At 39.3% G+C, this 26837-nt stretch overlaps 1 protein-coding gene across 1 annotated transcript; it reads right to left on the minus strand.

The window, feature by feature from the left end:
* Positions 1–21097: 21097 nt before the first annotated feature.
* Positions 21098–25726, minus strand: LOC104085033 (protein TRANSPORT INHIBITOR RESPONSE 1-like). The gene is made up of 3 exons (XM_009588993.4): positions 25091–25726; positions 22988–23480; positions 21098–22347 (listed from the first exon to the last, which is right to left on the minus strand). Exons 1-3 carry the CDS (start codon positions 25543–25545, stop codon positions 21550–21552), a joined length of 1746 nt encoding a protein of 581 aa, XP_009587288.1. The 5' UTR covers positions 25546–25726; the 3' UTR covers positions 21098–21549.
* Positions 25727–26837: the final 1111 nt, after the last annotated feature.

Genomic DNA, 26837 nt, shown 5'->3' on the forward strand with positions numbered 1-26837 from the left:
CAATATCTGAATAGTGCGCTCGGACTGCCCGTCCGTCTGAGGGTGAAAGGTTGTGCTTAACTCAACCTGAGTACCCAACTCTTGTTGCACGGCCCTCCAAAACTGCGATGTGAACTGAGTACCCCTATCTGAAATGATGGAAACTCGGACACCATGCAGGCGAACGATCTCTCGGATGTAAATTTTAGCCAACCGCTCTGAAGAGTAATAGTACCAATTGGAATGAAGTGCGCGGACTTGGTCAGCCGATCCACAATAACCCAAATAGCGTCGAACTTCCTCGAAGTCCGTGGGAGCCCAACTACAATGTCCATAGTTATCCGCTCCCACTTCCACTCTGGGATCTCTAACCTCTGAAGCAAGCCACCTAGCCTCTAATGCTCATACTTAACCTGCTGACAGTTTAGACACCGAGCCACAAACCCAACTATATCCTTCTTCATCCGCCTCCACCAATAGTGCTGCCTCAAATCCTGGTACATCTTCGCGGCACCCGGATGGATGGAATATCGCGGAGTTGTGGGCCTCTTCAAGAATCAGCTCTCGAAGCCCATCTACATTAGGCACACATATCCGGCCCTGCATTCTCAGCACCCCGTCATCACCAATAGTCACATCCCTAGCATCACCTCTCCGAACCCTGTCCTGAAGAACGAGCAAGTAAGGGTCATCATACTGACGCTCCCTGATAGGGTCATAAAGAGAAAACCTGGAGACCACACAAGCCAATACCCGACTAGGCTCCGAAATATCCAATCTGACAAGCTGGCCTGCCAAGGTCTGAACATCTAATGCCAAAGGTCTCTCTATTGCTGGAAGATAGGCTAAACTCCCCAAACTCTCTGCTCGGCGACTCAAAGCATCGGCCACCACATTGGCCTTCCCCGGATGGTACAAGATAATGATATCATTGTCCTTAAGAAGCTCCAACCATCTCCGCTGATGCAAATTAAGATCCTTCTGCTTTAACAGATACTGCAGACTCCGGTGATCAGTATAGATCTCACAATGAACCCCATACAAATAATGACACCAAATCTTCAAGGCGTGAACAATGGCTGCTAACTCAAGATCATGGATAGGATAGTTCTTCTCATGGGTCTTCAACTGGCGCGAGGCATAGGCAATCACCCTACCCTCCTGCATCAAAACACAGCCAATGCCTATCCTCGAGGCATCACAATACACGGTGTAAGAACCTGAAGCTGATGGCAAAACTAACACTGGAGTTGTGGTCAAAGCACTCTTGAGCTTCTGAAAGCTCTCCTCACATTCATCCAACCACCTGAATGGAGCACCCTTTTGGGTCAATTTGATCAAGGGCGATGCAATAGATGAAAATCCTTCCACAAAGCGACGGTAGTAGCCCGCCAAACCAAGAAAGCTCCTAATCTCCGTGGCTGAGGACAGTCTGGGCCAACTCTGCACCGCCTCTATCTTCTTCGGATCCACCTGAATACCCTCACTGGACACCACGTGCCCCAAGAATGCTACTGAACTGAGCCAAAACTCACATTTAGAGAATTTTGCATAAAGCTTCTCCTCCTTCAATCTCTGCAATACAGCCCTCAAATGCTGAGAGTGCTCTTCCTAGCTACGAGAGTACACCAGGATGTCGTCAATGAATACAATGACGAATGAGTCCAAATAGGGCTGGAATACACTGTTCATCAGATACATGAACGCTGATGGGGCATTGGTCAGCCCAAAAGATATCACCATAAACTCATAATGGCCATATCGTGTTCTGAAAGCTGTCTTGAGAATATCTGAATCCCGAATCTTCAGCTGGTGATAACCGGACCTCAAATCAATCTTGGAGAACACCCTCGCTCCCTAAAGCTGGTCGAATAAATCATCAATACGAGGCAAAGGATACTTGTTCTTGACTGTGACCTTGTTCAACTGCCTGTAATCAATACACATTCTCAAGGAACCATCCTTCTTTTTCACAAATAGAACCGGTGCACCCCAAGGTGACACACTAGGCCGAATAAACCCCTTATCAAGGAGTTCCTGAAGCTGCTCTTTCAATTCCTTCAACTCCGTCGGTGCCATACGATACGGTGGAAGAGAAATGGGCTGAGTGCCCGGCACCAAATCAATACCAAAGTCAATATCCCTGTCAGGCGGCATGCCCGGTAGGTCTGCAGGAAACACATCCGGAAAATCACGTACCACCGAAATAGAATAAATGACAGGAGTCTCTACACTAATATCCCTCACAAAAGCCAAATAAGATAGGCAACCCTTCTCAACCATGCGTTGAGCCTTCAAATATGAAATCACCCTACTTGGTACATAATCTATAGAACCGCTCCACTCAACCCTCGAAATTCCTGGCATAGCCAACATCACCGTCTTAGCGTGACAATCTAGAACAGCATGACATGGAGATAACCAATCCATACCCAATATCACATCAAAGTCAACCATACTGAGCAATAATAGATCTATTCGGGTCTCCAAACCCCCAATAATCACCACATGACCGATATACGCGGTCCACAATAATAGTATCGCCCACAAGAGTAGATATATGTACAGATGAAACTAAGGACTCACGGGGCATATCCAAAAAATGGGCGAAATACGAGGAAACATATGAATACGTGGAACCAGGGTCAAATAAAACTGAGGTATCTCTGTGGCATACTGAGACAATACCTGTAATCACAGCATTTGAAGCAATAGCATCTGGTCTGGCAGGGAGAGCATAGAAACGGGCCTGACCACCCCCTGATCTGCCTTCCCCTCTAGGGCGATCCCTAGCTGACTGACCTCTACCCCGAGTTGACTGGGCGGATGGTAAGGTAGCTGGGGCTGTAGTCGGAGGCTGACTCCTCTGCTGAGATAGACCTACATGACGATGAGGACACTGCCTCCACATATGCCCAAGCTCTCCACACTCAAAATAACTCCCTGGTGCTGGCGGCGGAAACTGAAGGGAACCCCTAGCACCGGGATGACTGGTAGAAGAACCTGGCATGGAAGAGCCCTGAACAGGTGGAGCACGGGACAAACTCTGAACTGGAAGGGCACTAAGTGATGAGTGGCCCTGATGAGAACTGTGAGAACCATGGCCACATGATGCACCCCGATGAAATGGCCGAGCTAACTGAGCCTGTCTGAAATAACGACCTCTACCGTGCTGGAATTGACCCCCAAAAGGAGCACCACTGAATCCACTCTGACCACGAGGCCTCTTGGCCTCCCGCTCAACCCTCTCCTGATCGCGAACCATCTCAATCTGCCGAGCAATGTCGACAACCTCATCAAAGGTAGCACCCGAAACTCGCTCCCTGGTCATGAGCAACTGTAGCTGATAAGTGAGGCCATCAATAAACCTCATGATCCTCTCTCTATCCGTGGAAACCAACCAGATAGCATGACGGGCCAACTCGTAAAACCGCATCTCATATTGCATCACAGACATATCACACTGGCGTAGCCGCTCAAACTGTCTACGCAACTCCTCTCTGCGGGATCGAGGCACGAACTTCTCCAAAAAGACCACGGAGAACTGCTACCAAGTAAGGGGTATTGCGCCAATAGGACTACGCCTCTCGTAAGTCTCCCACCATCTGAGTGCATCCCCAAAAAATTGAAAGGTAGTGAACGAGACCCCACAAGTCTCCAAAATACCAGCAGTACGGAGTATCCCCTGACACCTGTCCAAAAAGTCTTGAGCGTCCTCTCTCTCTGTGCCACTGAAAGGTGGTGGCTGAAGTCTCCCAAACCTCTCCAACCTACGTTGATCATCCTCGGGCATAGCAGGAAACACATAATCCTAAGCAATAGCAACCGGATGGGCTGGTGGTGCCTTTAGTGTCTGAAGTCCCTGAATAACCTGCTCTGGTGTGCGAGCGATGGGAGTCTGAGTGCCTCCCCTGGCCTGAGAAGTGGTTGCGGTCGTCGAAATAGAGACCGCCTGAGCAAGGCCAGTACACGCTGTCAGAATCTGAGCTAAGGCCTCCTGAAGGCCTGGAATCACAATAGGCACATGTGGTGCCTGAGCTGGTGCATCAACAACTGGAACTTGGTCCTGATCTGGGACAACCGGTGGATCTGTAGGTACTGCCTCAACTGTTGTACAGGCTGCACCTCTACCCCTACCACGGCCTTTACCGCGGCCTCGGCCTCTCGCGGCCCTGACTGGTGGTACTGGTAGCTGGCCCTCCTGACCGGTAGCACGAGTCCTCACCATCTGTGAGAGAATGAAACAACAGATGTTTAGTTACTAGAATCAGCAGATTCGCATGACAAGAATTCAAGAATATGGAGTTTCCTAAAGGTTCCGCAGCCTCCTGAAGATAAGTACAGACGTCTCCGTACCGATCCGCAAGACTCTACTAAACCCGCTCATGACTCGTGAAACCTATGTAACCTAGGATCTGATACCAATCTGTCACGACCCAAAACTAACCCCCTGTCGTGATGGCGCCTATCCTGGAACTAGGCAAGCCGACTCATTTCCAAAACAAAACGATATTTTCATTTCAAAGATAATTTCAAGGTTATTTAACATAAAAACCTCCATTTAAAGAGTTCAAATCAAAGAAAAACAGAAGTGCGGAAACGAAAAGCCCGACATCGGGGTGTCACTAGTCATGAGCATCTACTATAATCTGTCTAACAATATCAAGGCTAACTCAGCCTCGAAAAATAGCTAAATACTACTAGAGGAAGATAAGAGGGAGAAGAGCAGGGGCTGCGATCGTCAAACAGCTACATTGCTATCTCCAAGAAAATCTGCAACTAGAACACTCAATAACCGCTACCGTGTCCAGCCACAACTGGATCTGCACACAAGGTGCAGGGAGTAACGTGAGTACACCAACTCAGTAAGTAACAACAATAAATAAAGACTGAGCAGTAGTGACAAGCAATAAAGCATATAACGTTCATATCAGGAAATCTCAGTAAAATACCACATGCTCTTAAAAATCAGGATTTGAATCAAACATCTCGTTTAAACCCAGTTCCAATAAAAATCATTATTATTTTCCAATAGTTTTTCAAACAAAGGCTCAATGCAAAGGTGAGCAAAAATGATGAAATCATAAACAGCCACTCGGGCAGATCTCACGGTCACTCGTGCCACTCGGGCATACCTCTCAATCACTCTTGCCACTCGGGCATACCTCACAATCACTCTTGCCACTCGAACATACCTCGCAATCACTCTTGCATCCCAGTCACTCAGCACTCGGCACTCGCACTCAGTAGGTACCTGCGCTCACTGGGGATGTGTACAGACTCCGGAGGGGCTCCTTCAGCCTAAGCGCTATAATCTGCACGGACAACTCACGTGCGATAATAATAAAGTATGCTGCAGGCGGGCAGCCCCGATCCACAGTCATCCTCACCAATCAGACCCTTGGCCTCACTCAGTCACAAGTATGCTGCAGGCGGGCGGCCCCGATCCACACTCATCCTCACAAATCAAGCCACTCGGGCATTTCAGTAAAACAGGGCATTCGGCACAAAACATTTATATGCATGAAAATAGAGTCATAAAACTGAGTTATGCAGTAAACAAGTATAAACATGACTGAGTATAGATTTTTCAATCGAAAACAGTGAGAGGATGATACGAAACAGCCCCTAAGGGTCCAAACAGCATTGGCGCAAGTCCAAACATGGCATTCAGCCCAATTTACATAAAATCTTTCTAAATCATATAAGTATCAATGGTTTCAACAAAGTATGCAACTTTACAGTTGCTACGGGGTGGACCAAGTCACAAATCCCCAACAGTGCATGCCCACACACCCGTCACTAGCATGTGCGTCACTAAAACTAGTAGAATGATACAAAATCCGGGGTTTCATACCCTCAGGACTAGATTTACAATCGTTACTTACCTCAAACCGGTCAAATCTCTACCCAGCAATGCTCTTGCCTCTGGACTCGGCCTCCAAATGCTCCAAATCTATTCACAATCAGTATAATACCACCAATATACGCTAATGGAATGAATTCCACAAGAAAAGCTTCAAAATTAGACCAAAACCCGAAATTGGCTCAAACTTTGCCTGTGGGGCCCACGTCTCGGAACCTGACAAAAGTTACAAAATCTGAAAGCACATTCAACCACGAGTCTACCCATACCAATTTTACCAAAATTCGACCTCAACTCGACCCTCAAATCTACAAATCTAATTTCCAAATTTTTAAGTTTCAATCTCTGATTTACGCCTCAAAATCATGTAATCTAGTCGGATTACTCGATGATAATTCAATATTATAGAGTAGAAATGATCACAAGGGACTTACCTCAAGTTTTCCTTGAAAATATATCAAAAATCGCCTCTCCCCAAGCTCCAATTTGTCAAAAATGGCAAATGGGATGAAGTCCCTGTTTTTATAATTCTGCCCAGACATCCTCGGTTCTGCCTCGATCTTGGCCTTCGATCGAGGTCCTCGATCCTGGTCCTCGGTCCTGCCCCTCAATCCTGGTTCTCGATCCGGAGCTTGATCATGCCTTCGATCGTGGCCCTCGACTCTATGCTCGATCTGGGCTTTGATCGTGGCCCTCGACCCTGAGCTCGATCGTGCCTTCGATCGTGGCCCTCGACTCTGTGCTCGATCATGGCTTCGATCTAGTGCAATTTGGTTGAGGTCCCGAGGCCCTCGGGACCTCAACCAAATATACCAACAAGTCCTAAATCATCATACGAACTTAGTTGAATCCTCAAATCACCTCAAACAATGCTAAAACCATGAATTACACCCCAATTCAAGCCTGATGAACTTTAAAATTTCTAATTTCTACAAACAACTCTGGAACCTATCAAATCACGTCCGATTGACCTCAAATTTTGCACACAAGTCCTAAATGACATAACAGAGGTATTCCAATTTTTAGAATCAGATTCCGCCTTCGATATCAAAAAGTCAACCCCCCGGTCAAACTTCTCAAAAATAAAACTTTCGGCATTTCAAGCCTAATTCCTCTACGGACTTCCAAATAATATTCCGGACACGCTCCTAAGCCCAAAATCACCATACGGAGCTATTGGAATTATCAAAATTCAAATCCGAGGTCGTTTACATATAGGTCCATATCCGATCCACTTTTCTAGCTTAAAATTTTCAATTATGGGACTAAGTGTCTCATTTCACCCCGAGTTCCTTCCGGACTCGAACCAACTAACCCGATATAACATAATATAGCTGAATAACACAAAAATAAGTAGGAATGGGGGAAAACAGGGTTATAACTCTCGAAATGACCGGACGGGTCGTTACAATACGGTAGGGCAAGCCGACAAGGCCGCATACTATCTAACTATACATGACTGTCTACAAACCTCTATTAGAGTGTACAATTGTATAAAGGATGGGACTGGGGCCCGTCGTACCCATATATGTATGCAAACACATCGTACCAAAACTCAAAGCAGCTCCGGATCAAATGGAGCACACCAACTCTCGCTGATCAAGGATCCTAAGAAGGGGAACCGTCAGCCTGTCTACCTGCACCTGTGGGCATGAAACGCAGCGTTCCCAGTCAAAAGGGACGTCAGTACGAATAATGTACTGAGTATGTAAGGCATGAAAATCAGTACATAAAAGACATAGATGAAACATGGGGTAAAGAATTCCACCTATGAATCGAAATAACTTTGTGAATCCTGAAATATTTATTATGTCATGCACGTGCGTGTAAATGTCGTATCATGCATAGGTATAGGTGTACATAACATCATCAAGCCTCTGAGGGCATCCCATCATATCATCTCAGCCACTGTGGGCAAAATCATCAACATATACTAGCTGATCAGGTGGTGGTGCGTATATAATGCTGTAACCTTTTCCCATATCTCATATACATATAATATACGTGTATATAACGCCATCTGGTCATGGGTCAATGTACATGTATAAATGAATGAAATGCATAAGAAATACGTTAATAGTGGTCCCATACTCATTATACGTCACCTTGGGACACACATGGTGTAACACTGACTTCTCCTCGTCTTCGTCTATGAGACGGTATAATGAAGAGGTCGAAGAAGGAGCAGGCCGAGACGTACGAATAGGAGGAGCCGAGGAACGAGCAGCGGCAACAACGATCGAAGGAGGGATCGGGGCACGAGCCGAAGATGATACCGTCGAGGAAGGAGCGGAAGCATAGTCCTTGGAGTTCTTCCTCTTTCTGAATGCGGGGGTGGGAGCTCTCGATCTCGTCGAAGACCTCCTGGATGAAGTTAAGGAAAATACAGAAGAGATCAAAAATCAGCCAAAGAGAACCCAAAAAAGGAAAATAACCAAGAAGCTGATAATAAAGATAACTTACCAGTCGGGGATGGGGGCCAAACCTTTTGACGAATCTCATCCACTCACGTATCACCACGATGTGAGGAAGAAGCCATATTACCTAGTCAGAAATATAGTCGACCAAGGGGGTGCAAACGTGTAGCTACACAAAAAGAACAGAAGGTTAGAACCATAGCCAAGCACGACGGGGAATTAGATACTTACAAACAAGGAAGTTGTGTACTTACGAGTACAATTTCAAACCTCAGGAAAACCCTCGACATTGGCCACCACGTCCTCAATTCTGACAAATAAGAAGTTGAGATAGAATTGGCGGTTAGCCTTATCATCCATCTTCACCACTAGCACTTGCCTCTTCGGTCGCGGAGATTCAATAGTGTCCCCCTATAAAAGCGGGGAGAGAGTAGGTGCGTCAAATGTCGGAGTGAGAGTTCATCCTCGGCCAGCTCTGCAAACTTGGTAAGCATCCTCAAGAGTTTGTAAACGTACGACGCAAGTTGAGCTGGGCAAACACCGTAAAAGAGACTAAACTCCTCCGCCAGCGAAAGAAGAGGAAGAGTGTAACCGACGTGGAATGGGTATGCATAGAAGGCATGGTACCTAGGGTACTGAACTTGCACCGCATCCCACCCAGCAGGGATTAACTCGATATGGTTGGGTAGACCGTATTTCACCTTAAGCTCCATCAAATCAGCCTCTGTCATCACAGATTTAAAAGTTCTAGGGTCGGCTTCAGGCAGTTTCGAGAAGTCAGACCTGATATCAGGGTTACGGGGAACTATCTCCTCCACCGTTGGGAAGCTTCCATCCTCGGTAGCAGCAGAAACGTCCTCCGCATGAGGGGAAAACACAATCGCTAATGGGATCACGTTGCTCCCCTCGCTAGACTCATAAGGTACATTAGACATGTTTTCGACGAAATGGGGGAAGGTAGTAAACAATAGAGAATTAAAAATGATAAGGATCACGGGAGTAAAGGGGAAAGATGCGCAACAATGGAAAAAGAAGAAGAGGATATAGGGTTTCAATGTAGAAATTCTGTAAAAGTTGGGATTGCATCCTCACATCCCTATTTTTCGAAATTCGGGTGTCAGAACCAAAAAATTGCCTCATAATTGCCTGGCATCAAAATCGAAGCGGCAGGACCAATCAGGAGTCCTATGTAAAGCGAAGCGATGCATCGTGAATAGGCGTCATGATGACGCGTAAGGTCGTGATGTCATTTGGACTCATGGACAGCACAACCCTAAAATTTGAGGCTCACGAAGTGCCATGTTGCCAGTTTGCCTCAATCATCGCAACTCGATCCGCTCGTACAAACATTCCAACCGCAATAAATATAATCCGCTTATCATGCCCGCCTGAAGCTGGCCTCAATAAGCAAAGGGACTAATTGTATGGGTCAAAATACGCTCTAGAATATTTGAAATAAGATAATACTAAGAAAAGGGTTCTCGAGCCGCCGTTAGTTGTGATGGTCAGGAAGCAGTAAAGCTCATAGCCGAAAAGTCGACATGAGTCGTGGTCGAGGTATCAATCATGGTCGAGGTCGAGCATTGTCGATGAAGCTATAACGGCTAGTTTTCAAAATAAGATACTAAAGAGAATATTCTATGGATACTCTCTATACATATACTATTAAGGTTTACTGGGAATATGTCTGATATAAATAGAAAAAAGAGAGAGAATAGAGGTACGAGAGACTCAATTAGAAGAACAACACTTTGAAAAAGATTCATTCTTCACTCAATACAAGACTTTACTTTTTACTAAGATTCTTGTCAGATCCGAGGAATCCTCAATCGTTCGAGGATCTATCGTTCAATAATTGTCAGATGGAAGGTTCTTTTGTTCCAGCTCTTGCTGATTAGATTATTCCTCTTAATTACATGAGTGCCATTATATTATCATTTATTGAATATCATACACATTGTTGTTGTTCTTGATAGTAAAAGGTATTTATTACATAGAATCATTATTATCCTCATAAACATCATTCAACTACCTTCTCTGATTTACATTATTTGAGGATATTATTCATCAATGTAATAAAATATTTGTTACCGCCCGTCGATTCAATTTCTATTGTATCACAAACATTAAAATATACCAAATCAAGTTTATTCAATTTTCTTTCAGACGATGTCTGAAATGAGACTCTATGTTGCTTACCAAATAAACAATAGTCACAAGGTTTTACTGTTATACATTTGGAATAAGAAATGAGTGATTTCTTGGCAAAAATCTGCAATCCCTTCTCGCTCATATGACCCATTCGTTTGTGTCACAAACCTGCAGAAATCTCATCTTGTGACGCGTTCAATTCACCTTGACATATTTTTGCATTTGTCTAGTACAACGTGCTACGAGCAACTCCCTTTGCAATCACCAATGATCCCTTGGTGAGCCTCCACTTTTGATTTGCAAAATAGTTCTCGTATCCATCTCGGTCTAAAGCAATTCTCAAGATCAAGTTCATCCACAAATCAGGTACATGTCGTACGTCCTTTAGAACCAATATGCATCCGACATTTGTCTTGATAAAAATGTCACTCATCCCCGCAATCTTTGAGTAACTTGTGTTACCCATTCTCACAGTGCCGAAATCACCTGCTATATATCTACAAAAAAGATCTCTTACCGGTGTGGCATGGTATGATGCTGCTGTATCAACCACCCATTCCGACTCTTGACCTGACAAGTGCATGCATTCCTCATCCTCATTTATAAAAAGGATAACATTATCATTGTTTTGCACCATGACGGTTGTGTTGTCGTCATTCTTCTGGCCACTACTTTCTCATTTGCCCTTCCTTGGATTTGGGCAATCTCTTTTGAAGTGACCTAGTTGATCACAATTGTAGCAATTTCTAGCTCTTGATTTGGATCGGTTCTTAGACTTCCTACGAGCTCCGGATCTACCATAGTTGCTCGAACTCCTTTGATAACTCCTGCCTCTACTTTCTGTGATGAGAGCATGTCCTTGATTTTCAGGCTTTTTTCTCATCTTCTCATTAAGTAGAAGAGTCGATGTGACATCTTTCAACTCAATGGTAGTCTTACCGTGCAGGATGGTTGTTGCCAAATTATCCTACGAAGATGGCAACGAGTTCAATAGCAAGATGGCTTTATCTTCTTCCTCGATTTTTACTCCGAGATTGGCGAGCTGTGTGATTAGTCCGTTAAACACATTTAAATATGATAAAAAATCCGTACCTTCACCAATGTGTAGGGTGTATAGTTGCTTCTCCAGGTACAATTTATTTGTCAGCACTTTGGACATGTATAAGCTTTCCAACTTTGTCCAAATGCCACATGCGGTCTTTTTATCAATGATGTTATTTACCACATCATCCGATAAGTGCAACTTGATTGCACTAGCATCCCTTTCATCCAAGTCAACCTAATCCTCAGATTTCATGGTATCAGGCTTTTTGGCACCAGCATCTAGTACCTTGTGTAATCCTTGTTGGATGAGCACATCCCTCATCCTTCTTTGCCATGTTGAGAAATCGCTATCTCCGTTGAATTTTGCTACCTCGTACTTTACTCCGGATATTATTTTTTTCACCGAGTATAGTACTACCGACAATGAATAGTATTTATGTGAATGAGCAGAACATGTGCTTTCATACCAGTTGTTGGGAATAAACCCCGTACAGAAATAATATTCACGATAATAAAAGCGGAATAATAACGTAGTATCGAGATACAGTAATTAACAAGAATAAAAGAGTGACAACGACACCAAGATTTTTACGTGAAAACCCCTTTTGAATAAGGGAAAAATCACGGTCCCGAGACGAGCAACTGATATCACTATAGCAAGAAATTTTATTTGCACTTTGTAAGTCCGAATAAAATACTCCAAAGACCACTACAACACTCAAAAGAAATAACCCTATTTTGATATTCACACCTCACTACAATATCGCTCACTCTCTATTTTTTCACAGAATATTTTCTTATACCCTGTCTGTGAAGCCTCACTCTTTTTTTCTGTCTTTGTTGGTGTATAGAGATGAGAGCTGAAGCTCTCCTTTTATAGGCGGAGCCTTACTCTCTCAGGCCTACTATATTTGATATTTTCATCTTACGTCTGCTATTTTTCCTCCTTTTTTTCTTTGTTCCATTTACGGGAATGGACCCTTTTCTCTTTTTTTCTTTGTTTTATTTATGGGTATGACCCCACAAATACTAGTATCATTATAGACATTAGAAACTAGATCTATCATTTTTCCTTTACCTTCAGCAGTCTTACCGACTCTCTCTAATCCAGCTACGAGCATTAAAATACTCCCACGCGGCCATCAAATAACATCTCATTCCCTTTTTGCTTTATATAATTTATTGTTTTATTTCATACTTAATTATAACTGTTTGGGTAATTTGGATTAAATATGTTACTCTTAGCCATCAGTTATAAATTTAATTGGTTATTCCTAATAACTGAATTTTGGGTTAAAACGTGCTCCTTTAACATTTCACAAGATTCACTATTGCACAAAAAGGAAAGGGAGAGACGATGGGAGAAAACTTTCAAATATTCTTTGACATTATGCAAATACGTACAAATTGTTGACGGCTTGATGCTGAGACTTGAGAGAAGTTAAAAGTCAGTCAACGGTAGGTACTTAGCTGTGAATTGTGATTAGTACTAAATATAACTAAAAACGAGTTAATTTGCATGAACAAATTCTCTCCACATAAATCAGAATTATGCACTTACTTGGTATAGTTGAAAAGAAAAATAAAATAACATATAATTTCTCTTTTCTGTCCAGTTTTCTTAGACTTAGAAAACAAGCTAACCTAGAGGGTTACACAATCCCTCTAATCAGAGGCGAATCTAAGATTTGAAGGTGGCGGGTGTCACAATTTCTTTAATGTACACCTTAAAATAACTAATATAGAGTTGGTTCGGAACGTTTGTCCGATTTATTTATTTATTTTAGTTTAGTCAGGCAATTAATAGGTATTTTTTATTTAAAATTAAAAAATTACATCTCTTTCCCAGAATATACTTGTGAGATTTCACTGGGTATGTTGTTTTTGTTATACAAAAATTACATCTCAGACATCAAGAATCAAATATATTTACCATTTTAAAGAAGGAACCACACCTTTATTATTAACAATATAAGTAAAATTAATTTTTTTTTACTAGGGAACTGCATCTTTTTTTGTATGCTAAAAGTAAATTTGCACAAGTAAAATAACATCTTTAAGACCCAAGTTTTTTATTTTGAAAAAAAAAATAAAAGATTTGAATTAAGTGAAATTAATATTTTACGGTATTTTAAATATATGAGGCTCTTTTTTGAGTGTCTTTGCTAAAGATCGGAAATAAAATAATAAAATGAGGAAAAACATATAAAAAATAATAAACGACAAATAGAAAATTGAGAGGTAGCCAAAAAGGAAAATGACTGGGACAAAGGAAATAAAAGCACAACAAAATAGGAAAGTCAGACATGGTTCAAGATATATTCGAACTTGAATTTTGTACACGAGAAACGCTTTCACAAAGGTCTACCAGCCATGACACATTTGTCTAATTTGCGATTGGAGGTGGCAAGATCAAATATTTAACCTAATTTAAGAAAATTTCTACATAAATATATGATAATATTGTACTTCACCTCCTATATAACATTTTCTTACAAATTAGGGAAGTTAGGTCATCTTTATGCGTTTACTTTTTTATGTTTTGAATTTAGTGTAAATCATGATTTCGCCGATGTTGTAACCTCTGAATGCGACTACATCCCCATGACTAATATATTTCACCTTTTACACTCCTTGGTCTTATCAGATATGAGGTGCAGGTTGTAAAAGATGCTCACTTCTTAAATTGTAAAATGATCTCTGCATTTTCAACTTAATTTGTATTTCATTTTAATATAGTATTAAAATTTACAACGAGGTATCATTTACCTACAAACGAGCTTAAAAGAACAGCCTCGGTCCATAAATAGTGTAGTCAAAACTTGAAAACTAATATAATGCCTTTTATTTGCAAAACCGCGGGAAAAAAATGAAAAAAGATATTCATACTACAAAAGGTAAAAGTCAACTTTTAATCAACAAATATTAGTGCAAGACTTTTTGAGGGTCCTTTTTCACAAATAAATTGAGAAAGGGTGGAAATGTATTAAGGGTTTTTTTTTTTCACAAATAAATAGAGAACATTAGCAAGGAGTGCTCAACTGGCGCTAAGGGTGGTATGTGGGCCGGTTAGGACCGGAACCGGCTCAGGACCGCAAGCCTACATGGGCGGTGGGCCTAAACGGTCCTAACCGGATAGGACCGGGACCGTGGGGTGGTGGGCCGGGTAGTGGGCCGGTTTCATAGGCGAGGCCCGCGAGACCGGGATCGTTTGGGACCGGGACCGGCTGAGAAGTGGGCCTGTTCAAGCGGTCCTAAACGGTCTTATCCGGGCCCAACGGATAATTTTTTAAAAAAAAAAATTTAACCGTTTGGCCATTTAAAAACTAGCCGTTTGGTCTGCCAAAATAGTCGTTGGCTATTTGCAAAATAGCCATTTAACCCCCCAAATTTTATTTTAATCCCAAACTTTTTATAATTACACTTTTTTCCTATTTTTAACTATAAATACCCCCTCATTCTTTTATTTTTCTCACAAAATCATCAATCTCTCTCTAATATTCTTCTATAATTGCTTACTTAATTGTTACAATTTGTGCAAAATTGTGAAGTTGGTGAATTGAAGTCTTCAACGATAATTATTTTTCAACAAGTTGTTCGTCAATTCGGTAAACTCGTTCCAACTCGTAAGTTTTAATATTATAGTTTTGTTTGTGTTTATTTACTTTGCTTGATTAATTAAGATGGCTTATTCCTTAAACAAAATGTTTAGTAAAAATAAGGAAAAATCCAAGAGTGGTGAATCTAGTGGCCAATCTGTTCCTCCTCCACTTTTTCCGGCTCTCCGGCTCAAACCTGTTACCCGTCCTATACCTCCTATTCTTGATAGCGATAATAGTTTATTACAATTTACCGAGAATCAATTTTGCCATAATATTGCACCCGGTGAACAATTAAACCATGAATATATGAATGCTCTTTATGGTAATCCAACTATTGATGAAAATGATGATGAAGAAATAGATTTTGATGAAACGCAATCGAATGACGATACACCCACTAGTCTTGCTCATGAAGTTAACCCAACTAATAATAATCCAAATGATCCCCCGTCTGACCCTCCTGTTACTGCCCCTACTTTTTCTAGACAACCTTCTAAACGGGCAGAAACATCTCTTGTTTGGCCATTTTTTACTCAACTAAGAGAAAAAAATAGGGCTAAGTATAAAACTTGTGGTAAAGAGTTAGTTTTTAAATATGTTGGAAGTCGGGGGGAGGGGGGAGGGGGGGGGAGGGGACGGAAAGTTTGACTAGACACATATTACTACACCCTCAAGATAAAGCTAGATATTTTCGTATGAAAGCTTTGGCCGAGGGGACAAGTGCACCTAGTCAGGCTGACCTTAGTACCGGGTCAAATCAATTTCAACCGGGAACTAACACTGTTACCGGTGATATTTTATATTATGATCCAAAAAAAGATCGGGAAGAATTGGCAAAAATGGTTACTGTTATGTGCTTACCCTATAGTTTTCCTTCTAACCCTCACTTTGTGCATTATATTAGAAAAGTTTATAATCCTACTTATAAAGGTTTTCCTCACACAACCGTAAAGAGTGATATTTATAAATATAAACATGAATATGAACAATATTTGCGCTATTTATTTACTCATATAAATTATCGTGTTGCTATTACAACTGATATTGGTAGAAGTGGTAATGACTGTGATTACCTTACTGTTACCAGTCATTGGATTGATGAGGATTAGATAATGCAAAAGTGCATTATTGCTTATAGAATAATTAATTCACGTCATACAGAGCAGTTTATTTCTAGCACGATTACGGATATTTATAGATATTTTTGCATTAGTGATAAAATAATGTCAGTTTCAATGGATAATGCTACTAGTAACACAAATATTGTAGCATTGCTTACCACTACACTAAGTCCTGCATTTAGTAACATTTTTCATGTTAGATATATTTGTCATATTTATCATTTAATTATGGGTGATGGTATGCGAATTTTAAATATTAAAATTAAAAAGGTTAAAATGGCTCTTAATTGGCTTTTTTATTCAAAACCGTAGAAGTAGACTTAGAGAATATTTTAAAAGATGCGATGAATTTGGCCTAAGAGAAAGAAAGGTTCCTAAACCTTGTCCAACTAGATGAAATTACATGTATGAAAGTTTAGTTGTTGCATATGAATATAGAAACCCCATAAACTCAACGTTTAATGCTCATGTAAGTGATCATGATGAGCACCTTACAAATGCGGATTGGGCTAATGTTAAAATACTTGTAGATTTTTTAGAAAAATTTTATATTGCTACAAATAAATTTTCTGGGCAATATTATCCTACTATTTCTAACTGTTTAGTTTATATTGCAGAACATGCAAATTTGTTTGATCATTTTTCAGAGGGTGGGGAAATTTATCAACTTACTATTGATTCCATGAGAAAAAAATTTAAAAAATATTTTTTTCCTATTTCCCCTATTTATGGTGTTGTTGCATTGTTAAATCCTACTATGAAATTAGGAGGTCCTCAATTTTGGTATGAAACTGTTTATAATGGTTTAGCACTTGAAGATGAGGAGTTGTCTAAACTTCCGTACACAATAGCCTCAATTAAATAAATGTTCAAACTATTTATAATGCTTATCAAGTTGCATTAGATCATGCTACACCAAATATTCCAACTCCTTCTTCTTCTAGTTCTCAATCATCTAAAAGAACTGCGGGAGTAAGAGCACTTAGTGCTTGGGCAGGGTTCAGGGGTTCTCAAGGTTCTAGTACTAGTGATTTTTCACAACTAAATGAGCTTGAAGTTTATTTGTCACAGGGAATTGAGGAAGTGAATCCCGACGGCTCCTTTAATATTTTGGAATGGTGGAAGGACAAAGAAAAACACTTTCCGATTCTTTCAAGGATGGCCCGAGATATTTTAACTATTTAAGCTTCAATAATGGCATCAGAGAGCGCTTTCAGTCAAGCAAGACTTCAACTCGGTGATTATAGAGCGTCTATGAGGGAGAACTTGGAAAAATTAGTACTTTTCAGAGATTGGATCCGTTCGAAAAGAAGAAATTTTGGACTTGCTGAATCATAACCAGAGGTAGACGAAGCTTACGAAGAAATGCTAGCTGAACTTGCGGAGGATGATGCTTCGCCTGGAAGCGGTGATGACCAAGCTTCATTTCCGCCACCACCAACGGAAATTCCTCCGGACCTTGAAGGATTTATTAAATTTGTAAGAGATACCATGTAAATTAATATGTAACTTGTATTTTGGCACATCTTGATTAGTTTCTTTTTCTTCTCAATGGTGGTAGTAGCACCTTGTTGTGCTCATTCCATAGGTGGGAGGAAGACTAAGAAAGATATTGCCATGATTTTTTAATGCTATAATAAAAATATAACGCATTGCTTTGAATATCTCTTTACAATATTTGTCTTTTTATATATCTTAAGCTATACATATAGTATAATATAGTATATACTATATATATATATATATATATATATATATATATATATATATATATATATATATATATATATATATATATATATATATATATATATATATATATCTTAAGATGTATATATAGTATATAAATCGAATATTAATGTATAAATCTTAAGATGTATATATAGTAAATCGAATATAGCTTATATATCTTAAGATGTATATATAGTATAGTATGGTATATATATATATATTATAACGCATTGCTTTGAATATCTCTTTACAATATTTTTGTCTTTAAATTTGAATTAAAAAATTTAGATGACAATTTTATAATATAATTTACTAGGAATTGCCTTAGATATTTTTATTACCATTTTTTTCTCTAACTTGTATAAAAATACTTTAAAAAATAGAAAATATCCGTTGGGCGCACTTGGGCCCGCTTAGGACCGTTTGGGCATGTTTGGGTCCGGGACCGTTAGTTCGTAGTCCCGGATCGGTTCCAACAAGAAGCCCGCGAAGTCCGGGACCGCTTAGGACCGGCCCGCCTAGGACCGGTTCACTTAGGATCAGGCCCGCGAAGCCCACTTAGGACCGGGACCGGCCCACATGCCACCCCTAACTGGCAGAAATAGCCAGCTGACCACGGGAAATATTAAGAGTTTTTAGTATAATGTTTTCGAATCCCCTTATTATATGATATTGTAATTTAAATTGTGATTTCTTGACTATTGTTGTCCCATAAAAACAATAACAGTTAAGTAATAATATAAGATTAAACTAATTTATCATTCCCATCACTTATTGGCTTCACACACTACAATCCACTGCCTCTTGCTTACTCATCATACCTCTGAATTCTGATCTTCCAACTGGCCTCCCAATTGAAAATGGTAAATATTAAACTTCCTTTGAGATGATGCTTCACAAGAAGAGCCAAAAGGAGTCCAAACCCACACATAATTTTCGAGTTGATATTGTAAGTAGCCAGCCACATAAGAATCCACTAGGAATAGATACTGCAACAGTCAACAAATATTTATAACAAATTTTGACTAGATAGTCATGAAGAAAGATTGTTTTTTAAGTGATTGAAAAATCTTAATTGGGAAAAGGTATGTGAAAGAAGTGGACGGACGATAATTGGATATGATGACTTGTGAGTATATCTGAAATTGAAAATTCTAATTAAGAAAACAAAATAATTTTTTTTAACCGAGAAATTTGGAAGTGCAGTCTAATGGTTATAAGAGAAGCTAAGAGAATTCAAGATCTAATATATATATTTTCGGTAAAGGGGGTTTGGTTGGATTTTACAAGGCCAACTCCCCCAAATAGAATTATGAAGAAAAAAAAAACACTTATTGATGTTATAAGAAATAGAAATTAAAATGAGAAGTGATTCTAAGCCACTAAATATGAAACTAGTAGCAAGATTCAATCATAGTCATTATTCTACAGAATGATAGAAAAAGATTAAAGAGAATCCAAAGCCAAGGGCAGGAGAGGGGGTTGGAGAATAATATGTGATAATAATATGAGGAGAAAATGATCAAATTGGTAAGCAATTATGAAGGTGATGATAATCATAATAGATAGACCAAAGGAAACATGCAGAGGTGTCATAAGTCAATTAAAAGTTCGTCCGCAATTGATCATTAATCTTCTACAGTGGATTCTATTCATATCACTTTTTCCTTTTTTCCATTTTCTGGGTTTTTGCTTTTTGGCAGACAAAAAAAATACTGTTTCTTGTCTAAGAGTCGTAGACTTAAATATGCCATAATTTTTTTGTGGTTATAAGATTATTAAGGGAAAGAAAATTTTAAAATTAACAAGTTTCTAAATTAAAAAAAAAAATCTGAACAATGTAAGAATGAGAGAATGTCGTATAAAATGAAACAACAGTTGCATAATTTAACAAACTTTTCAAACTAGTTAGCTGATGAAATTCTTAAGATATGGCTTATGTGCCACAAAATAAGTTGGTTATAGTGTAGTTTTTTACTCACTATCAACCAATGGCCAAGCCACATGCAGTGAAGAGAATTCAAGTTATGTTGCGTAAATAGAATTTATTTTTTAAAATAACATACGAAAAATAATTTTTCAGGCATTGTTTGATTTTCTGGCTCTTAATTCGTGTTTAGAACAGCAATATAAAGAAGCTCCACCAGATTTTTAGAGATGTACCTAAAAAGAAAAAGAGAGAGATAGCAGAGACACTGATTCCAGCTTTTGCTTTCTTACCCTGGAATATCTGTAGTGTATTACTACTTTCCACAACTATACGTACTCCTTTTTCCTATGGGAGGGTGATGGATTCAGCCTTTTCTGCCTCTGCCAGGTGCTGTGTCTGTTACATTATTGTCCGTCTAGCTGTGCTTCTGTCTTTAATTCACACCACTTATAATTCTCTTTTCTTCCTTTCTCGTCTCTTCAAATTTGTGGTTTAGGCCTCTTCAGTTGTATGATTATCCTAAGGAGACTTGGGCATTTTTTGGCTCCTCCTTTTGCATTGTTTTTCGTTTTTCTCTTCGGCTTGTTTCCACTATGACATCAAGTGATAGTGGAAAGGCCAGAGTAACGCTGAAAAAGTTGTGAATACAAAGCAATGTCAATCTACCGAGTTGGAATCTTTCACATGCTCCACTTTTTGAGAAAAACCCTCTTTATATGACTCAAAAATATATAACCAATAACAAAAGTTACCACGTTTCTTCCATAACCATACGCCATGGCCCGTATAAACTTGCATAATTGCTTTCTTGCCTAAAAACAATAGGATGTTGTATTGGCTAGATCCAACAGTGAACTACTCCTCAAAGACAAAAAGAGAGATGTAATAGTATGCACATCGCAGGGCCGGCAAGTCTACCAACCAGAAAACATACAATGAACCTGCGTAAATGCGAAGCCTACAACTAGTACATAACAAATTTCCATTTGCATCGTGTTCCAAGGACATGGCAAGCCAATTTAGAGTCTGTCGAAGTTAATGGATTGTATATTTCAAACAGCACCTCGGACAGCCCAGTGCACTAATCTCCCAACTATATGTGTAGGAGAACTTCTCCCTTGCTTATATGCAAGAGATTGTTTTCACCACTAGAACCCTTGATCTCTTATTGTTGCACCAAGGCTCCCCTTCAGCATGGTACAATTAATTTACCAGAAGAGCTACAATTAACAACTCGGGAGGGAAAAAAAAAAAAGACAACTAACATTTTGTCGTACATTATCCTAAGTAACTTATTATCCAAGTTCAAGATGGCAATCTGTCATTAGAGAATAAGTCACTAGAAGAAAGAAAGAAACAAATACATAATGAAACAAAGTCTGGAAACAACACATGCAACGGCAAAAATTTGCCCTCCACCTCCCCAAACCCACCCAAAGAAAAAGGAATAATAATTGTTACACTAGATGATACACAGCAACTCAGAGTTCAAACTCTTTATTAATAGCTAGCTGCTGTAAGGTAGCTCAGCCAAGAGTAAAATTGATGGCATACGAGCCCTCGAGCCTCTCTATACTTTTTAGCTGTAATGTTCCCACCTCAACTGGCACTGCAACTACATAAGGCGTTATATAACAAATGCACGAGGCTAACATAGCACTAATACCTGCAGTCATTCCTTGTGAAGAACTCCCAATTGCTATATGGCTCAAGACAACCTCACTGCTGCTTCTTCATCCATTGTCCAAACAAAACCAGGCTTGTCAAACCTCGGTCCAGCCACTGATCGATATATATAAAGTTTTTCTACAGGGCAGCTTTCTGGCCTTGTATCTGGAGGACCCCTCTCATCTATGACTTCAACATTAAGCCTAGGAATCTTCTGAGCTAGCAGCTTACATGCTCCAAAACTTACTGAACAAGAAGACATCCAAAGGGATCGCATTGTCTCAAGCTTTGCAGCATTGGCCAAGAGAGCCTTGTCTCCAAAGGGACAATCTCTGATCTCCAGCTTCCGGAGGCTTTCACAGCCAGAGAGCACATGGTGGAGTCCCAAATCGCTGTCCCCAGCAAAAGCTATGGAAAGCATCTCTAACTTTTTAGCATGGGTCCCTATGTACTCAAAGACACGATCAGTAAGGAGGCCAGAAAGTGAGAGTCGCCGCAATTCTTTACAGTTCTCCACAATGGCCCCAAAACCAGCATCAAGCGGCCCAAGAGTTAAGTAATCTGGACATCGAGGCTCAATAATACACAAGCGAAAACGAATCATGTTAGGACGATTCCTAGCAATAGTAACTAATGCTGCATTTGTCATTTGGCGGCAGAAGTATAAAACAGACTGGAGCTTTGGGCAGCCATCTGAGACAGCTACAAGGCCTTGCTCTGTCAAGGTTGCATTTGGTTCAGGGGCAAAAGGATCAGAAGGAAACACCCTCAGCTCTTGAAGGTCCTTACAATTGGCAGCAAGTTCCTCAAGACCAGTATCTTCAATGTAGTCTAGGACCTGCAGTCATACTCATTGCAAGTCAAGTAAATCAACACTTAAACTTGGCACTGGAGTTTATAATGGCAAGAAAAATTATAGAACAAGTTTGGAAAAATTACTAAGTATACATGCAATTTTTTTAGCATAAAAAATCTCATTTAGATGGATTAATATGTGCATCGGGTGGGCACAAGTTTGAACAACTGAAACCCTTTCATCCAGATCACAATCAAGCATGTAAAATTTAGCTTTAACTTTCATGGAAGGTGAGTTACTTAGAAATACGGTATCAAATATTGTCACCTGGAATCTTCCTAACCAGCATAGGTGAAGTTAATCTACAGAATGAATTACTTTTTGCCTATCTAGTATTGGAATGAAATGGACCTGAATATAGCCAAATAGTTTAAGAGGATCCATAAAGCTGACACCAACTAAATTGGGATTAAGTCGTAGTTGATTGGTTGATCTGTGGCCGTTAGGAATTGGCACAAGTACGAACAAACTGTTTTTTTATTCTTCTCATAGAAATTTTGCTAAATATAATCACAGCAAGTATGATGATATTCTTAGGAGATAAAAAAAACATGTTCGCAGTTGTTGTATCAAGAAAATCAATTAACTCTTCAAAAAATTTAGAACACAAGCTAGAACATACCCACAACCGCTGCAAATTGTGACACTGACTTATGAGCTTGCCAAGGTCGGGGTTTTGACAGGTAGCATAGCTCAAATTCAAAGAGGTGAGTCTGGAGCAAACTGGATATATAGCTGGAAGGTAAGCCGGAACAATGTCCCAAAACCCAGACAAGCCTTTAAGTTGCTTGCAGCATGAAAAAGCTTCAGTCAGGTTTGAGAAGACATCAGACCGTACTTCAGCAGAGTAGGCACCTGTACCAAATTCGAACAACTGGGAAGCCCGACGAAGCAGGTTCGGAAGCTTCTCAAGGGGCAAAGCACGATTTATCCGAAGAGTCCTCAAATTAGGAGAGCGGGAAACCAGACGCTCCAAAGCTAAGAAACTGATCTCAGAAGCCAAACAGGCAATGTTAAGTGAAACAAGTGACGTGCAGCTATCAGGAAAATGGCTAAGCCAATGTCCGCTAAGGTCCTCCACTTCACTCTCGCCCAAGTCCAGTTCTCTAATATTCCTGCAATAAAACAGGAGTTACATGAGAATGCCAATCTACATAATCATTCTGCGATAAATTGAAGCACATAGCTGGACTCAGCAGGCAACAATGAATGATAAAATCGCTCAGTTGATATGAGCAAGATCAATAAGAAGGAATCAGAATCATGTTTGCCTCAAACTGACACATTTTTAAAAGTGGGATTTAACAAATCCCCATTTCCTATCCTAATACAATTAACCATTTAAACATTGAACCACAGATATACTCCATTACAAAACTCCACCCTGATTTTCAAAAGCCTCTCACGAAAGGACCAAGAAACAAACATGTGGAATTCTCCAGAGAATTCAGATAACATCCAAATCTCCAAAACTTTAAAACGAAGAAGCATTAAAGAGAAATGTTTCTTACAATTCAAAATGCAGTTACATAATGAGAGGGAAAGCAAAATATACTTAACAACAGAATCAAATTACTTGCAAATTATCCGGATTCTGCCACAAGAATTTAACCGTAAAAGAAAGCCCAACTGTTAAGTCCTATAAGAAAACCAATAAGTTCACTATTTAGTAAAGGAAGTATATGAAACTATTGACGTCTGCTCATTCAATAAAAACCTGGCAATTAATGACCAGAAGTATACCCGAAAGAAGTCGAACCGAAAAAAATTAAAATTTCAGAAATCAAAAGCCAGATGCAATATAGCAGCAAGACAGCATCAGTAACACTATTAACATGTTTTCTAACAAAAGAGTAAATTGGGAACAGTGTGAAACAAGAAAAGCCAGTTCTTCAACTGAATAAAACCAGTTATTACTTCATTTCCACTAGCTACCCAAGACAATAATTTATATTTCCTACAATATAGATTAAACAATAACAAGTAATTTCTTGTTTGGTAAGGTAAATAAATCCCCAAATTGGAACATAAACCATACAAGTAACAAATACTACCAAAACCCGACGTCTAAAACCAAAGTGCTTACTGCATTCTCCAAAAAGGTTAAGATTTAACTGCAATACACCAAATTATACTTACTCTCTCGGATCCAATTTCTAAAGCACTGTTACCATTTGAAACATGAATCATTACATTCTTTGACTAAGATTTTTTCAAAATATCTTCTAATTACTTTTAACTATAAAAAAGTGTACTAACATATACAGTGACACTTTCTATATAGTTTCTTAAAATGTCAACTTCATTCAAAAAACTTAAGGAATCATTGACCAAATAATACCCAAAAAATAGATCTAATTACCAAAGATTAAAACTTTAATCACCACTAAATACACTACAGTAAGCAGTACATAAATAGGAGGTGTAAAATAGAGAGAAGAAAATGGGTAGTGAGAGAAAAAATTACCTTAACTACACAAAATTGTACCAATACATACATTAATACTTTTAATGTAGTTCCTAAAAATGTAAAACTTCTATTGCGAAAAGCTTAAGGAATCATTAATACTCAAAATTAGATCTAAATACACAAGTAGAGCTAAACAAAGACCCAAAGATTAAAACTTTAACCACAACTAAACACACTACAGCTAGCAAAACAAAAAAAAAAGAGGAAATGTATTAACTAGAGAGATAAATGGCTAGTGAGAGAAAATGGCTTCACCTGCAATTAGCGGCAATAGAAGCAAGACCATCAGTAGTAAAACCATCACAAGAAGACAAAACCAGCACCTTGAAGTTCTTAAACGATTTAGAAATCAACTCCAAGGACTCATCCGTAATTACCATACGCTTAAGCCTAATTTCCTCGAGCCAAGGGTAAGACCTAGACATAGCCACAATCCAAGGGTGCACATAAGCACCCCAACCTTCAGGGACCAGATTGAAGTCAGCAAAATGAGGCTTTCCTTTAAACTCTACAGATCTGACTTCTGGGAACCGTCGGATCATAATGCTAGGGCTCACGGCGTAGCAGTTTCCGACGAAGATTCTCCTCCGACACCAGCGTTCGATCTCGTACCATGATTTGCAGACTAAGGATACGGAGTTGCGGTCTTCGTCGGAGCTGAGGAAGGAGAACACGTGTTCTAAAACTTCTTCCGGGAATGAGTACGCCATTGTCGTACGGAGATGGGAGGGTTAAAACTGGAATTTCACTGGCTGTGTGATTTACCAGTGTTCCTGTTTTTGGTGAGGTGCTTCAGATCTGAATCGACATTAACGAGCTTAGATTTGCTCTGTGTAGAGAGAGAAGAAAAAGAGCGTGTGTGTGTGTGTGTGTGTGTGTACTGCAGAGAAGATAAGGTTTTATTATGTGATGATGTTGGAATTGGGGTGGGGTGGGGGTGGGGGTGTTACGATTGGTCACTGGTGCGGTCAAAATGTAACCAGGGTTTTGTTGAGTTGAGTCGTATACTTGGTTAAAATGTTACCAGGGTTGAGGGTGCAAGGTTTACTGCCCATCAAACAAAAAAATTTACTTCGCCCTTTTGATTTATGTGAATACTTTATTTTTTTTTTAATCCAAAATGAAATATACTACAGTACTCTTGTAAATTTGAAAAAGAATTAATTTTATGCTTCTTATTTTATTTTTAATGTACAAATTTTTAGAATTACACTAATGTTATAATATATTTAAGATTAAGTTTTATAATTTATTATAGCATGTTTCAAATCATATGTTTTAAAAAATAATTCAGTTCAATGTCGATAGTATGTCACATAAATTAAAATAATTTTTTTTTTTTGTTATTGGTGTGTTAACGGTTGTACCATACAACAAATGTAAAATCGTGCTTAACAAGAGTAGTTTTTCCTTTTTGAATAACTTACAAAAGTAAAAAAAAATAGAAATATCAGTCGTAGTGATCTTGAAGTTGATCAGCTGTTTTAAGTTGAATCCGTATATACTAATACTTTTTGAATCATAATTTTTTGACTAGCAAACTATCTAAAATAAAATAATATTTTCTGTTCACATAGTGGAAAGTGGGTATGAAAGAAGTTGATTGAACAATAATATAAAATGTCTGTAATTTGAGTTGCATGCTTTCTACATTTATTTGAACATATTTGTTGAATATATATTCTGAAAGTAGGTTTAGAGGAGACTTGCTCTTGAATAAAGTTGAGAAATTTGCATCTTGCTCCCAAAAAGAAAATAATAATAATAATAATATTAGGTCAATTGATTTTGTGGCTCTTTACGAACTTATTTTTAGTTTTATCACCTCCTCTTTTTTACACGTGGGAGATTTACTTTTACACGTAAGATATTTGTCTATTACACATAAGAAATCTAAAAAGGTCATTTTTTTAATTAAAGGGATATGATGTACAAATAGCACTAATAAATACTGTTTATTTTGGGCTTTTTACAATAATGAAATTAAGAAAGTGCTTTTTTA

This window comes from Nicotiana tomentosiformis, chromosome 1 (assembly GCF_000390325.3).
Source record: "Nicotiana tomentosiformis chromosome 1, ASM39032v3, whole genome shotgun sequence".
In the NCBI taxonomy this organism is placed as follows: domain Eukaryota; kingdom Viridiplantae; phylum Streptophyta; class Magnoliopsida; order Solanales; family Solanaceae; genus Nicotiana; species Nicotiana tomentosiformis.

What these genes read in the sequence shown, in the direction of transcription:
- LOC104085033 (XM_009588993.4), bottom strand. Translation starts at nt 25,545, where the DNA reads ATGGCGTACTCATTCCCGGAAGAAGTTTTAGAACACGTGTTCTCCTTC. An exon ending in TCTATTGCCGCTAATTGCAG is followed by an intron (nt 23,481 to 25,090) that starts GTGAAGCCATTT and finishes GTTTTATTGCAG; the next exon opens with GAATATTAGAGAACTGGACT. An exon ending in ACAATTTGCAGCGGTTGTGG is followed by an intron (nt 22,348 to 22,987) that starts GTATGTTCTAGC and finishes GTATGACTGCAG; the next exon opens with GTCCTAGACTACATTGAAGA.